Below are 11247 nucleotides of genomic sequence, written 5' to 3'. Positions count from 1 at the left end.
TATCTTTGTGTTCTCTTTATTCAGACTGTTCCTGGTCTCCACCTGCTTTAGGAGATGACTTAATCTGGGACAGTGTTCATCACACGTTGTGTGTCCTGTTAAATATTTTAAATAATGTATCAAGGATGATCAATAAGTTAGCTGATTTCACCATGTCGGCAAAAACATCCGTGGTTTAAAAGAAAGACTATTTTGTAATGCTTAATTAGAATTTTCTTTTTGTATCTGACAGTTCAGGTTTTCTGATCATTTGGAGCAAGTCATTTGAACATCATAGATTGTCGTCTTTTAGTTTAGTACTAGCCACAGTAAACAGGCTAACTCACAAATCTCTTTCCAGACAGAGCTCCAGCTTTCCGCGCTCCGGACACATGGCTAAAGTTCGGATGCAAATAAAACTACAATAAACGTGAATAACGTCGTCTCAGTGTGAAGTAAGGTGGATTGTTAACCTGCGAAAGTTTGATGCGGATGTGGGGAAAGACTTTGTCTTTCGGATGAACAGTTTTGAAGGTTTATTTCTCCAGGATTTTGGATGGAGGAATAAAATCCACGGCGCATGAGTGCTGTTCACAATAAACTCGCATGTAGAACATCGGCTGTTTTGTTTAAAAGGCTTTAAAACATTTTCCAAAGGTTCTGTTTTAGAAATGCGGTGGATTTGGACAGGAATTGTGCCTCTGGCACTGTTGGTTTTGGTGACACTGTTTTCTGCCGGCATCTGGAGGAGAGAACAGGTAAGGAAACGAATTAATTAAGTACATTAATTAGCCTAAATACAGTACCACAGGCTTTTATCGACATATCTTCAACATAAGCCGAATAATATTCAGTATAGATGCTGAAGAATAAGTATAACTAACTGACCATATTATATCTTCGAGGGATCAGTTTACTTTCTTTACATATGAACATGTTTCCTGTTTCACTAACAGTTAAACAGAAACATCAGCTTAGACCTTAAGAATATGAGCAACCAGATACCGTTTCGAAAATCGCCAAATATCGCGATTTTAGACGAGATCAGTGATCAAAGGTAAACACTAATTAAACCGATTTCATAAAAGGTGCAGGTTTATAGATTCTTTGCTTCCAAATCAATAAAATGTCATGATTATTTTTGTTACACAGAAAGCGAAATTACTCACTGAAATATCTGAAAACATGAGCAATACACACTTTTTTATCTTTTCTTCTTTCCTTTTCTTAAGTTACCAAAAGGAAAGAAGAAAATTGAGAACCTTCACAGACATGTAATCCAAATGTAGTGTATTTATTAGACTATAGCTACTTAATCTTTTTCATTTCTACCATTTTTGTATTAATTCAGAGTGTCCATGAAACAGATCTCAGGTAATTTTACTCTGAAAGTATGAAAAAAAAGTTAGTTTGTTTTGAGTACAGTGTCTCCCTCAGACTAATTTCACTCAAAGCACCCACCCACCACTCATGAATATTCATCAATAGAGACCCATTCATTAATATTCATTAGCTGACTCGCATACATTCTGAACTCAGGCTGGACTGAATGACAGAATATGAATCAAAAGAAGCTGCTACAAGCATCAAAGTAGTGGGTTTATACTCCACTTCATCAGAGGTAGTTGAAGGTTTTTTTTTTTTTTAAATGAGAAATCCCCTGGGTGGCACGGTGGTGTAGTGGTTAGCGCTGTCGCCTCACAGCAAGAAGGTCAGGATTCGAGCCCCGTGGCCGGCGAGGGCCTTTCTGTGTGAAGTTTGCATGTTGTGTCCGTGTGGGTTTCCTCCGGGTGCTCCGGTTTCCCCCACAGTCCAAAGACATGCAGGTTAGGTTAACTGGTGACTCTAAATTGACCGTAGGTGTGAATGGTTGTCTGTCTATGTGTCAGCCCTGTGATGACCTGGCGACTTGTCCAGGGTGTACCCCGCCTTTTGCCCGTAGTCAGCTGGGATAGGCTCCAGCTTGCCTGTGACCCTGTAGAACAGGATAAAGCGGCTAGAGATAATGAGATGAGAAATGAGAAATCCCCTCTAAATGACTTGCGTATCAATACTTATCATTTGACTTAGGTTTTACACAATGCCATTCAACTGCTGGCCCATAATTCCCAGTGGGAATTCATCTCTACCTAAAGAGAGTAATACAGCAGTGCTTTAGTTTAAAGTCCAGCTCTCACACCACCTCATCTATACACTCTGCTCAAACAGATCAGGTTCCAAAGCTTCCACTGTCCATGCCATCGTACATGGCATTTCATAGATTGCTAACTAGCTGAGCTGAGTCTCTGCCTTAATGCACCGTAACTGCATCATCTAACGTAATCATCAGCCACATTGTATTCTGGGATTTGGAGTCCAATGTTTGCCATCTCCACAATTTCTGCACTGGATTTCTCATTATGATTAATCTAATTAGTCCATTTTAGGAGCTATAAATGACCATCCATCCATCCATCCATCCATTGTCTGTAACCGCTTATCCTGTCCTGCAGGGTCACAGGCAAGCTGGAGCCTATCCCAGCAAACTATGGGCAAGAGGTGGGGTACACCCTGGACAAGTCGCCAGGTCATCGCAGGTCTGACACATAGACACAGACAACCATTCACATTCTCACTTGCGGTCAATTTAGAGCCACCAATTAGCCTAACCTGTATGTCTTTGGACTGTGGGGGAAACCGGAACACCCGGAGGAAACCCCACACGGACACGGGGAGAACATGCAAACTCCGCACAGAAAGGCCCTCGTCGGCCACCGAGCTCGAACTCAGGACCTTCTTGCTGTGAGGCAACAGTGCTAACCACTGTGCTGCCCCTGCTAAATGACCCGTATCCGTTATGTTTAAGGTTGTAGAAATGAGATGAAATAATGAAAATCCAGCACCAACCAAGAAATTAGTACTGGAAATGTTTAAAACTTTACAAATATTTCAATATATACACATTTAATGTTTCAAAGTGTACTTTGTCTTTAATTTTATGACTCAGGAATCTGCAAAGTAGCATTATTTCACCTTATTTAGATATTACTGTGCTTAGTGTATAGATGGACATTTTGCACACCAATAAACTCTTCTGTGCAGCATATTGTAACCTGCTGCTGCAAACCACAGAAGGAATATGTTGATTCATTATTTAGTGTCATAAAAACCCAGGGAAAAATCAATAGCTTGCAGTCGTACTGGTCTGCAGTCATGCTATTCTGAGACAAATGAGCTGTGAGTATAAGAAGTTCGGAGAGCAGTTGGAGGATCGCTGCAAACAAACGCACGGCTATTGGGAGTCTTGTCTTTGAGAAGCAGATGAAGGATTTGATTTAATTTAATTAACAGGAATGGCACATTTTTCAGGCTCTTTTCATTCATCATTTCAAGTTAGGTTGCTTTAACAAGGACTATTTTATAGCCATCAAAACACTGGGTGTGCTTTCAGTCATCCACATCACTGTGGAGGAAAATATAGGAGACAGTGATCTTTGCTATCAGTTCAAGCGCCGAGCTGTACTATCCAACATGAAAACCCTATATAGACAGTTTACAGCAAGCCTTAGCTGTCAGTGTATGCACAAAATGCATACATTTAAAGGTGACATTTTCCATAAGTTGACACAGTTCTCCAAGGTCTTATGGCCCTTTTCCACTACCCTTTTTCAGCTCACTTCAGCTCGCTTCAGCTCACTTCAGCCCGACACGGCTCGCGTTTCGACTACCAAAAAACAGCACGACTCGGCTCGCTTCAGCCCTGCTTAGCCCCTAAAACTCGCACCGTTTTGGAGTAGGGCTGAAGCGAGCCAAACTGTGCCGAGTGAGGCTGGGGGCTTGAGCAGACACTCCCCTGTGCACTGATTGGTGAGGAGGAGTGTCCTCACATGCCCACACACGCCCCACGGGCACGCTGGGCTCTGTAAACACCGCAAACCCGGAAGAAGGAGAATTACGAGAATTATGAAGCCTTATGCGCCTCGCCTCATCTATACGCTCTTGCCAGTATCTGTTGGCGTTGTCGATGACAACAAGCCACAGCACCAAGACCAGCAACACTAACGACTCCATGTCCTCCATGTTTATTGTTTACTATTCGGGTCGTGAGACTACCGCTTAAAAGCTCACTGATGTCACTGTTTGGGCCGCTTAACGACATCACGTGACGTCCACCCACTTTCGCTAACTCCACCCAATGTGTCCACCCACTTCCAGCCAGCACGGTTCAGCGCGGTTGTAGTCGAAATGCAACTCCAACAGCCCCACTCAGCTCGACTCAGCCTGACTCAGCACGGCACGGCTCAGCCTGACTCAGCCGCGTTTGTAGTGGAAAAGCGGCATTAGTGAACTGTCTGTGAGATGCTTTGGTCAAAAAAATATAAAGCTAAAGCATCTCAGCTTCCTTCTCACCCTCTCTAAACAGCGGCTGATTTGAGCCCCTGTGTTCAAAGCGGCTGATTTGAGCCCCTGTGCCTTTAAATGAGAATACCACCACCACCAGCCAATCAGGTAGCACTTTCGTCATAAATATTTATTTGCAAAAGCAGTTCTCAAGCCATGAGTGGAGATACTCAGATGAAGGGGCGGTATAATCCTGATGAGCTCCTCTTGTGACATAGAAAGGGGAGCCAAATCTGAACGACTTGTTGAAGCGCATGTTTTCTGAAATAAGCAGCTCAAAAGAAACAGACTGGATTGTGTTATTTCAGTGTTTGTGTGTTGGTAGGTACTCCAGATACAGATATGTGCACAAGCACTGAAAAAGTGGTTTCCACCCACAAACACACTTGCAGCACCAGATATTAATGTATTTTCTGACAGATACCAAAACATCCTTGTGAACACAGCCTTAAAGTGTCAGTGTCGATACAGAGACAACATTAAGCTGGTTTGGGAGCCGGGTGAATTACATGAACACTAGAAGACCAAGTTTGTGTTTGGTTGATACAAACGAGGCATTTGCAAGCAGGAATCTTTTTCCTGCAGTTGTGGAAATTATGAAATTTGCCAACGTGGTTTTGTCTTTGCAAAACCCTCATAGATGTCATCTTAACATAAATTTGTTGTATGGCCCAAAGTTTGTGGACACCTGGCCATCACATCCGTATGTGCTTGGAGCACATCCCATTCCAGATTTAGTCCATTCTTTGCTGTTATAATATCCTCTACTCTTCTGGGAAGGTTTTCAACTAGATTTTAGAGTATGGCTGTGGGAATTGGTGACCATTCAGCCAAAAGAGCATTAGCGAAGTCAGGCACAGATGTTGGGCAAGAAGGCTTGGGATGCAGCCAACGTTCCAGTTCGTTCCAAAAATGTGTTCAGTCAGGGTTCTGTGTAGAACACTTGAGTTCTTCTAAATCATGTCTTGAAATCATAGACCTCACTTTATAGACAGGGGCATTGTCATGCTGGAACAGATTTGGGCTTCTTTGTTCCGGTGAAGGAAAATTGTAATATTACAGCATACAAAAACAGTTTGATACAATCAGGCCTTTCAATTACATAATTTGGGCTACACCCTGTATTTCTGAATTTGGGCTTTTTCTGTTGTGATGCAGGGTAATTTGGGCTTTTCTGCATGTGCAAAGTGCTGTTTTCCCAGTGCTCTGTGTTTAAACCTGCTGTTGCTTTTTTATCTACAAAGTTATGAATAAATAAAGAAATCTATGAATGTTATTTTTACCTTTATTGCAAAATATCTACAGCATTAATCCCTCGATGTACATGACAAAAATAATTAGAATACAGTTAGTTAGTATTTAAAAGATGTGTTGGGGCTTGAGGAGAGCCTGGAGGAAAGGAGCCTGTGAATGAAAAATCAAGTTCTGCATGTTGCCATCAAACAGACATAACCTGTAGCAGACCTGCAACACAAAAGGTTTTTCAGTCACATCACAAGAATCGGCAGCGCAATTCACAGTATGTAGTCGGGTAAAAGATCTTAGTTTAAATGAAAGGCCAGTGTCTAAAGCCAAGTTTACATTAGACCGTATCTGTCTCGTTTTCTTCGCGGATGCACTGTCCGTTTACATTAAAACGCCTGGAAACGCCGGGAAACGGGAATCCGCCAGGGTCCACGTATTCAATCCAGATCGTGTCTGATCCGGTGCTGTGTAAACATTGAGAATACGCGGATACGCTGTGCTGAGCTCTAGCTGGCGTCGTCATTGGACAACGTCACTGTGACATCCACCTTCCTGATTCGCTGGTGTTGGTCATGTGACGCGACTGCTGAAAAACGGCGTGGACTTCCGCCTTGTATCACCTTTCATTAAAGAGTATAAAAGTATGAAAATACTGCAAATACTGATGCAAATACTGCCCATTGTGTAGTTATGATTGTCTTTAGGCTTGCCATCCTTCCACTTGCAAGTGGTAAGTGACTTGCGCACAGCGGCTCAGTCCCGAATCATTGCTCGTGCACTTCACTCGTGCGCTCTGTGAGCTGCGCAGGGCCGGAGTGCGCACCCTCCAGAGGGCACTCGCTGTTCAGGGCGGAGTGATTTGGAGCGCAGCCGCTGAGGAGGAAGCGATGAGCCGCACTGACACATTTCTCAACTTACGTGCCGAATTAGTCATGTGATTAGCGTATCCGTGTATTGGCTTTGCTGTGTGCACGCGAATCGTGTATTGGCGTTGCTGTGTGCACGCTAATCGTTTTTAAAAACGTTAATCTGATGATCCGCTGATACGGTCTAATGTAAACCCCACCTAAGACTATCATCAACAAGAGGACCAAGCTCCAAGTCACTGATTCCACCCACACTTACACAACTGTGTGTATTTAAGATGCAAGCTGTTAAATACACACAGTTGTACCCTAAATAGCTCTCTTTTATTCAGTCTTTTACCTGATTTAAATCGTATGAAACTAGGTATCAGATAGATATTGCAGTTGAGGTCAGATAATGTGGGATATAGGGCTATTTTTAGGTTTTTAAATGATGCAGGAATTATTAGGAGAATTTAGCACAATAGTAAACATTCTGGTTCACACTCCAGTCCAGAAGGTGGTGTTAATGCACCTAAAAGCTGTTTGCCAACTGCCATAAAACAATATAAAAGAAGATGATTTACCTAATGTGGAAATCACGCTCTGGTCATTGAGTCTCGCTCCTCCATGAAATCATGGCGTGCCGATCGCTGTTGATGGAGAATTCGTGCTCTGCATGAGGCTTACGGCTAGTTCGATGAACCCGGAACAACATGGGAATGGTGCAGATTTCACGTCAATTGCTAATTCTCGGTAATTTTGCATGCTAATTCTCGGTAATTTTGGTGTTTTTAAAGAAAATCAAGATATTGGGTTTTATGCAGCCAAGTTTATTTAATCAACTTTTTTGTTTGTTTGTTTTTTGTTTTACTTGTGGTAGCATATTTTGGGTGCTTGACCTTAATTTGGGTGCCTTTTTAATTTAGGCACCTACGATGTTATCCGTCGCAGGTTTCATGTAATTGAAAGGCCTGACAATTGCATGCTTCCAACTTTGTGTTAATAATTTAAAGAAGGCTCACATGTGATGGTCAGGCCATATACAGTGGTGCTTGAAAGTTTGTGATCCCTTTAGAATTTTCAATATTTCTGCATAAATATGACCTAAAACATCATCAGATTTTCACACAAGTCCTAAAAGTAGATAAAGAGAACCCAGATAAAGAAATAAGACAAAAATATTATACTTGGTAATTTATTTATTGAGGAAAATGATCCAATATTACATATCTGTGAGTGGCAAAAGTATGTGAACCTTTGCTTTCAGTATCTGGTGTGACCCCCTTCTGCAGCAATAACTGCAACTAAATGTTTCCGATAACTGTTGATCAGTCCTGCACACGGCTTGGAGGAATTTTAGCCCATTCCTCCATGCAGAACAGCTTCAACTCTGGGATGTTGGTGGGTTTCCTCACATGAACTGCTCGCTTCAGGTCCTTCCACAACATTTCGATTGGATTAAGGTCAGGACTTTGACTTGGCCATTCCAAAACATTAACTTTATTCTTCTTTTACCATTCTTTGGTAGAACAACTTGTGTGCTTAGGGTTGTTGTCTTGCTGCATGACCCACCTTCTCTTGAGATTCAGTTCATGGACAAATGTCCTGACATTTTTCTTTTAGAATTCACTGGTATAATTCAGAATTCATTGTTCCGTCAATGATGGCAAGCCGTCCTGGCCCAGAAGCAGCAAAACAGGCCCAAACCATGATACTACCACCACCATGTTTCACAGATGGGATGAGGTTCTTATGCTGGAATGCAGTGTTTTTTCCTTTCTCCAAACATGACGCTTCTCATTTAAACCAAAAAGTTCTATTTTGGTCTCATCCGTCCACAAAACATTTTTCCAATAGCCTTCTGGCTTGTCCACGTGATCTTTAGCAAACTGCAGACGAGCAGCAATGTTCTTTTTGGAGAGCAGTGGCTTTCTCCTTGCAACCCTGTCATGCACACCATTGTTGTTCAGTATTCTCCTGATGGTGGACTCATGAACATTGGCTAATGCTGGAGAGGCCTTCAGTTGTTTAGAAGTTACCCTGGGGTCCTTTGTGACCTCACCGACTATTACACGCCTTGCTCTTGGAGTGATCCTTGTTGGTTGAGCACTCCTGGGGAGTAACAGTAGTCTTGAATTTCCTCCATTTGCACACAATCTGTCTGACGATGGCTTGGTGGAGTCCAAACTCTTTAGAGATGGTTTTGTAACCTTTTCCAGCCTGATGAGCATCAACAATGCTTTTTCTGAGGTCCTCAGAAATCTCCTTTGTTCGTGCCATGATACACTTCCACAAACATGTGTTGTGAAAATCAGGGCTTTGAACCGGTTCAAGGAACGAAAACGAAAACCGGGAACTTTTTCTATTTCACATGGAACAGAAACGAAACCAGAAACTTTATTATTTTTTATGTTCCGGAACAGAAACACTTATTAAAAATAATGGTAACCGGTTAATACCGGTTTTTATTTCGTTCCTCAGAGTTTCCATAGCCTACAAATTAAAAAGCCATTCTTCTCCTGCGCAAGTTTCTATGACCCGCTGGGGTTCACTTCCTGTGTGACGTTCGCTGACTGAATGGAGAGAGCGGGAAGGTGGACTGCTATCACGTCTCCATGTGATAAGTGCATTACTGAGTGTCTGAGCAAAGAAGAGCCTGAACGATGCAACCTCCCTATTGGCTGTTTGTAAAAATGTATCAGTTGTTGCTCTTCCCACGGGAATCATCGCGGGCTCGAGAGACGAGACCTGACGAGTTAGTTCGTTGGTAGCAGAACAAAATGTCTGGACACAAATCGGGTTTTCAGAAAAGGAAAGAAAATAAACGGAGGGTTGAAAATACAAAAAAGGAGGCAGAAAATGCAAAACGAGTTTTAAGGTAGGACAAATGGTTACTTTTCTGAGGCAGCCCGCCGTGGCTGCCTGCAGGCTTATTTATTATAGCCCATTTAGTTAAAATAGTTGATATAAAATGTTTATAGTTATGTGATGGTTGTCCTGATTTAGACTGGTGTTTTTTTTGGGGGGGGGGTTGCGCGATGTTGCACCCGGGTCCAGATTAGGGTAGAACCGGCCCTGGCTACATTTCAGGTGTAGTTTGTTTTATGTATGTATGTACTTGCATAGATGTGTACTTGGTCTTCCAATTTGGCGCCTAACAAAATCTCGCGGCGCGGTGACGTCATGCGGTAGCCCTCTATAGGGCCTGACTAGCCTTTGGTAACACACTAAACGAATTCTCTTTCATTTTTGGCACTTTTTCTGTTTGTGTAGATGGGAAGACATACTGAGAATCCAAATCGCCAACATTTGAAATAATAATTGTTTTGAATTATTTCTTGTCTTATTTAATGAAGGTTGTAATAGAATTAGCCTACATTTGGCTTAAGCTGGATGAGACAGAGACATAATTTTATAGCCATTTGTTAAACAGCTGACAGGGAACGTAATTAACCGTTCCGGGAACGAAATTTTTTTGTTCTAACCGGTTCGGGAACGTCTATTTAATGGTGGAACCCAAAACCGGAAACGTTAAAATTCCGTTTCTGTTCGGAACGAACCAATAGGAAAAAAATTCTGGTTCAAAGCCCTGGTGAAAATCAGACTTTGATAGATCCCTGTTCTTTAAATAAAACAGGGCGCCCACTCACACCTGATTGTCATCCCATTGATTGAAAACACCTGACTCTAAGTTTGCCTTCCAATTTACTGCTAATCCTAGAGGTTCACATACTTTTGCCACTCACAGATATGTAATATTGGATCATTTTCCCCAATAAATAAACAACCAAGCATAATATTTTTGTCTAATTTGTTTAACTGGGTTCTCTTTATCTACTTTTAGGACTTGTGTGAAAATCTGATGTTGTTTTAGGTCATATTTAAGCAGAAATATAGAAAATTCTAAAGGGTTCACAAACTTTCAAGCACCACTGTAGTGTGTGTCTTCCAGATGTTGCACATGTTGATAGCAGTCATGAGCCAATCACAGTCAATCTCTCATATGAAATAGGTAAAGTCTGCGATTTTGTACACTTGTTAATATAAGAAGAGATCTTGTCAGATACTCCAGATTTCATACATACTCACCAAAATACAGACAAAGCCCATTTTTACAAAATATCCCCTTTAAAGCAACATAAACTGCTTTCTGGGCCTGGTTGTTGATACTTGAATTCAGCTTTGAATATAAATGCCACTATTTCTACTAGATGTTGTGTTTTTATAACATTTGTATTTTAGCACAGGTGATGCATACAAACCTGTTGCTGAATGAGCAGATTTCTGATTAGTGTAGGATCTGAAGAACATGTATGATTAGTCTTAATGCCTTGTTTGAAAGCTGTGGACCTTCTGTTTATAGGTTAATTAACTTCTGCCTTGACAATCAAAAAAAGCAATTAAATAAAAAAACAAAACAAAACCTCTGTAGAGTTTTAGTTTATAATCCAGACATAACAAAAAAGGTTTTTACTTCTACACTGTGAAGCTGTGTGTGTGAGTGGATTTGGAGATTTTTTTTTCCCATTAAGCCATAAAGCTCTGTGGCAAGATTTAATTTAAAATAAGTCTTTCCACCAAATGATTCCTAAATTATCAAGCAATACTGTATGTGTAAGACATGATCATTAATGGGATGGTGCGAGTATCTTCACAGACTTTTTAGGTTTAATTCACAGTCTTGCTGTGGCAGTAACACGATTTGAGAAGTGTGTCATTTTATAAAATCAAGTTATTCATGAAGGTTCTTCATGACTGGAGCTTTTCTTGGAGTGAGTTGTAAGTCCTGTGAGAA

General features: G+C 41.5%; 1 protein-coding gene across 1 annotated transcript in view; it reads left to right on the top strand.

Annotated features, from left to right (window-relative positions):
• The first annotated feature begins 375 nt into the window (after positions 1 to 375).
• The window catches only part of mmp23bb (matrix metallopeptidase 23bb), a 41193-nt gene continuing 30321 nt past the window's right edge, over positions 376 to 11247 (top strand). Inside the window, exon 1 of the mRNA XM_060922868.1 lies at positions 376 to 737. Coding sequence (XP_060778851.1) covers positions 651 to 737 — 87 coding nt within the window. The 5' untranslated portion in view covers positions 376 to 650. The remainder of the gene's footprint in view (positions 738 to 11247) is intronic.

Source organism: Neoarius graeffei, chromosome 6 (assembly GCF_027579695.1).
Source record: "Neoarius graeffei isolate fNeoGra1 chromosome 6, fNeoGra1.pri, whole genome shotgun sequence".
In the NCBI taxonomy this organism is placed as follows: domain Eukaryota; kingdom Metazoa; phylum Chordata; class Actinopteri; order Siluriformes; family Ariidae; genus Neoarius; species Neoarius graeffei.
The sequence above is the reverse complement of the archived record's forward strand: the minus strand, read 5'-3'. Positions and strand labels throughout refer to the sequence as shown.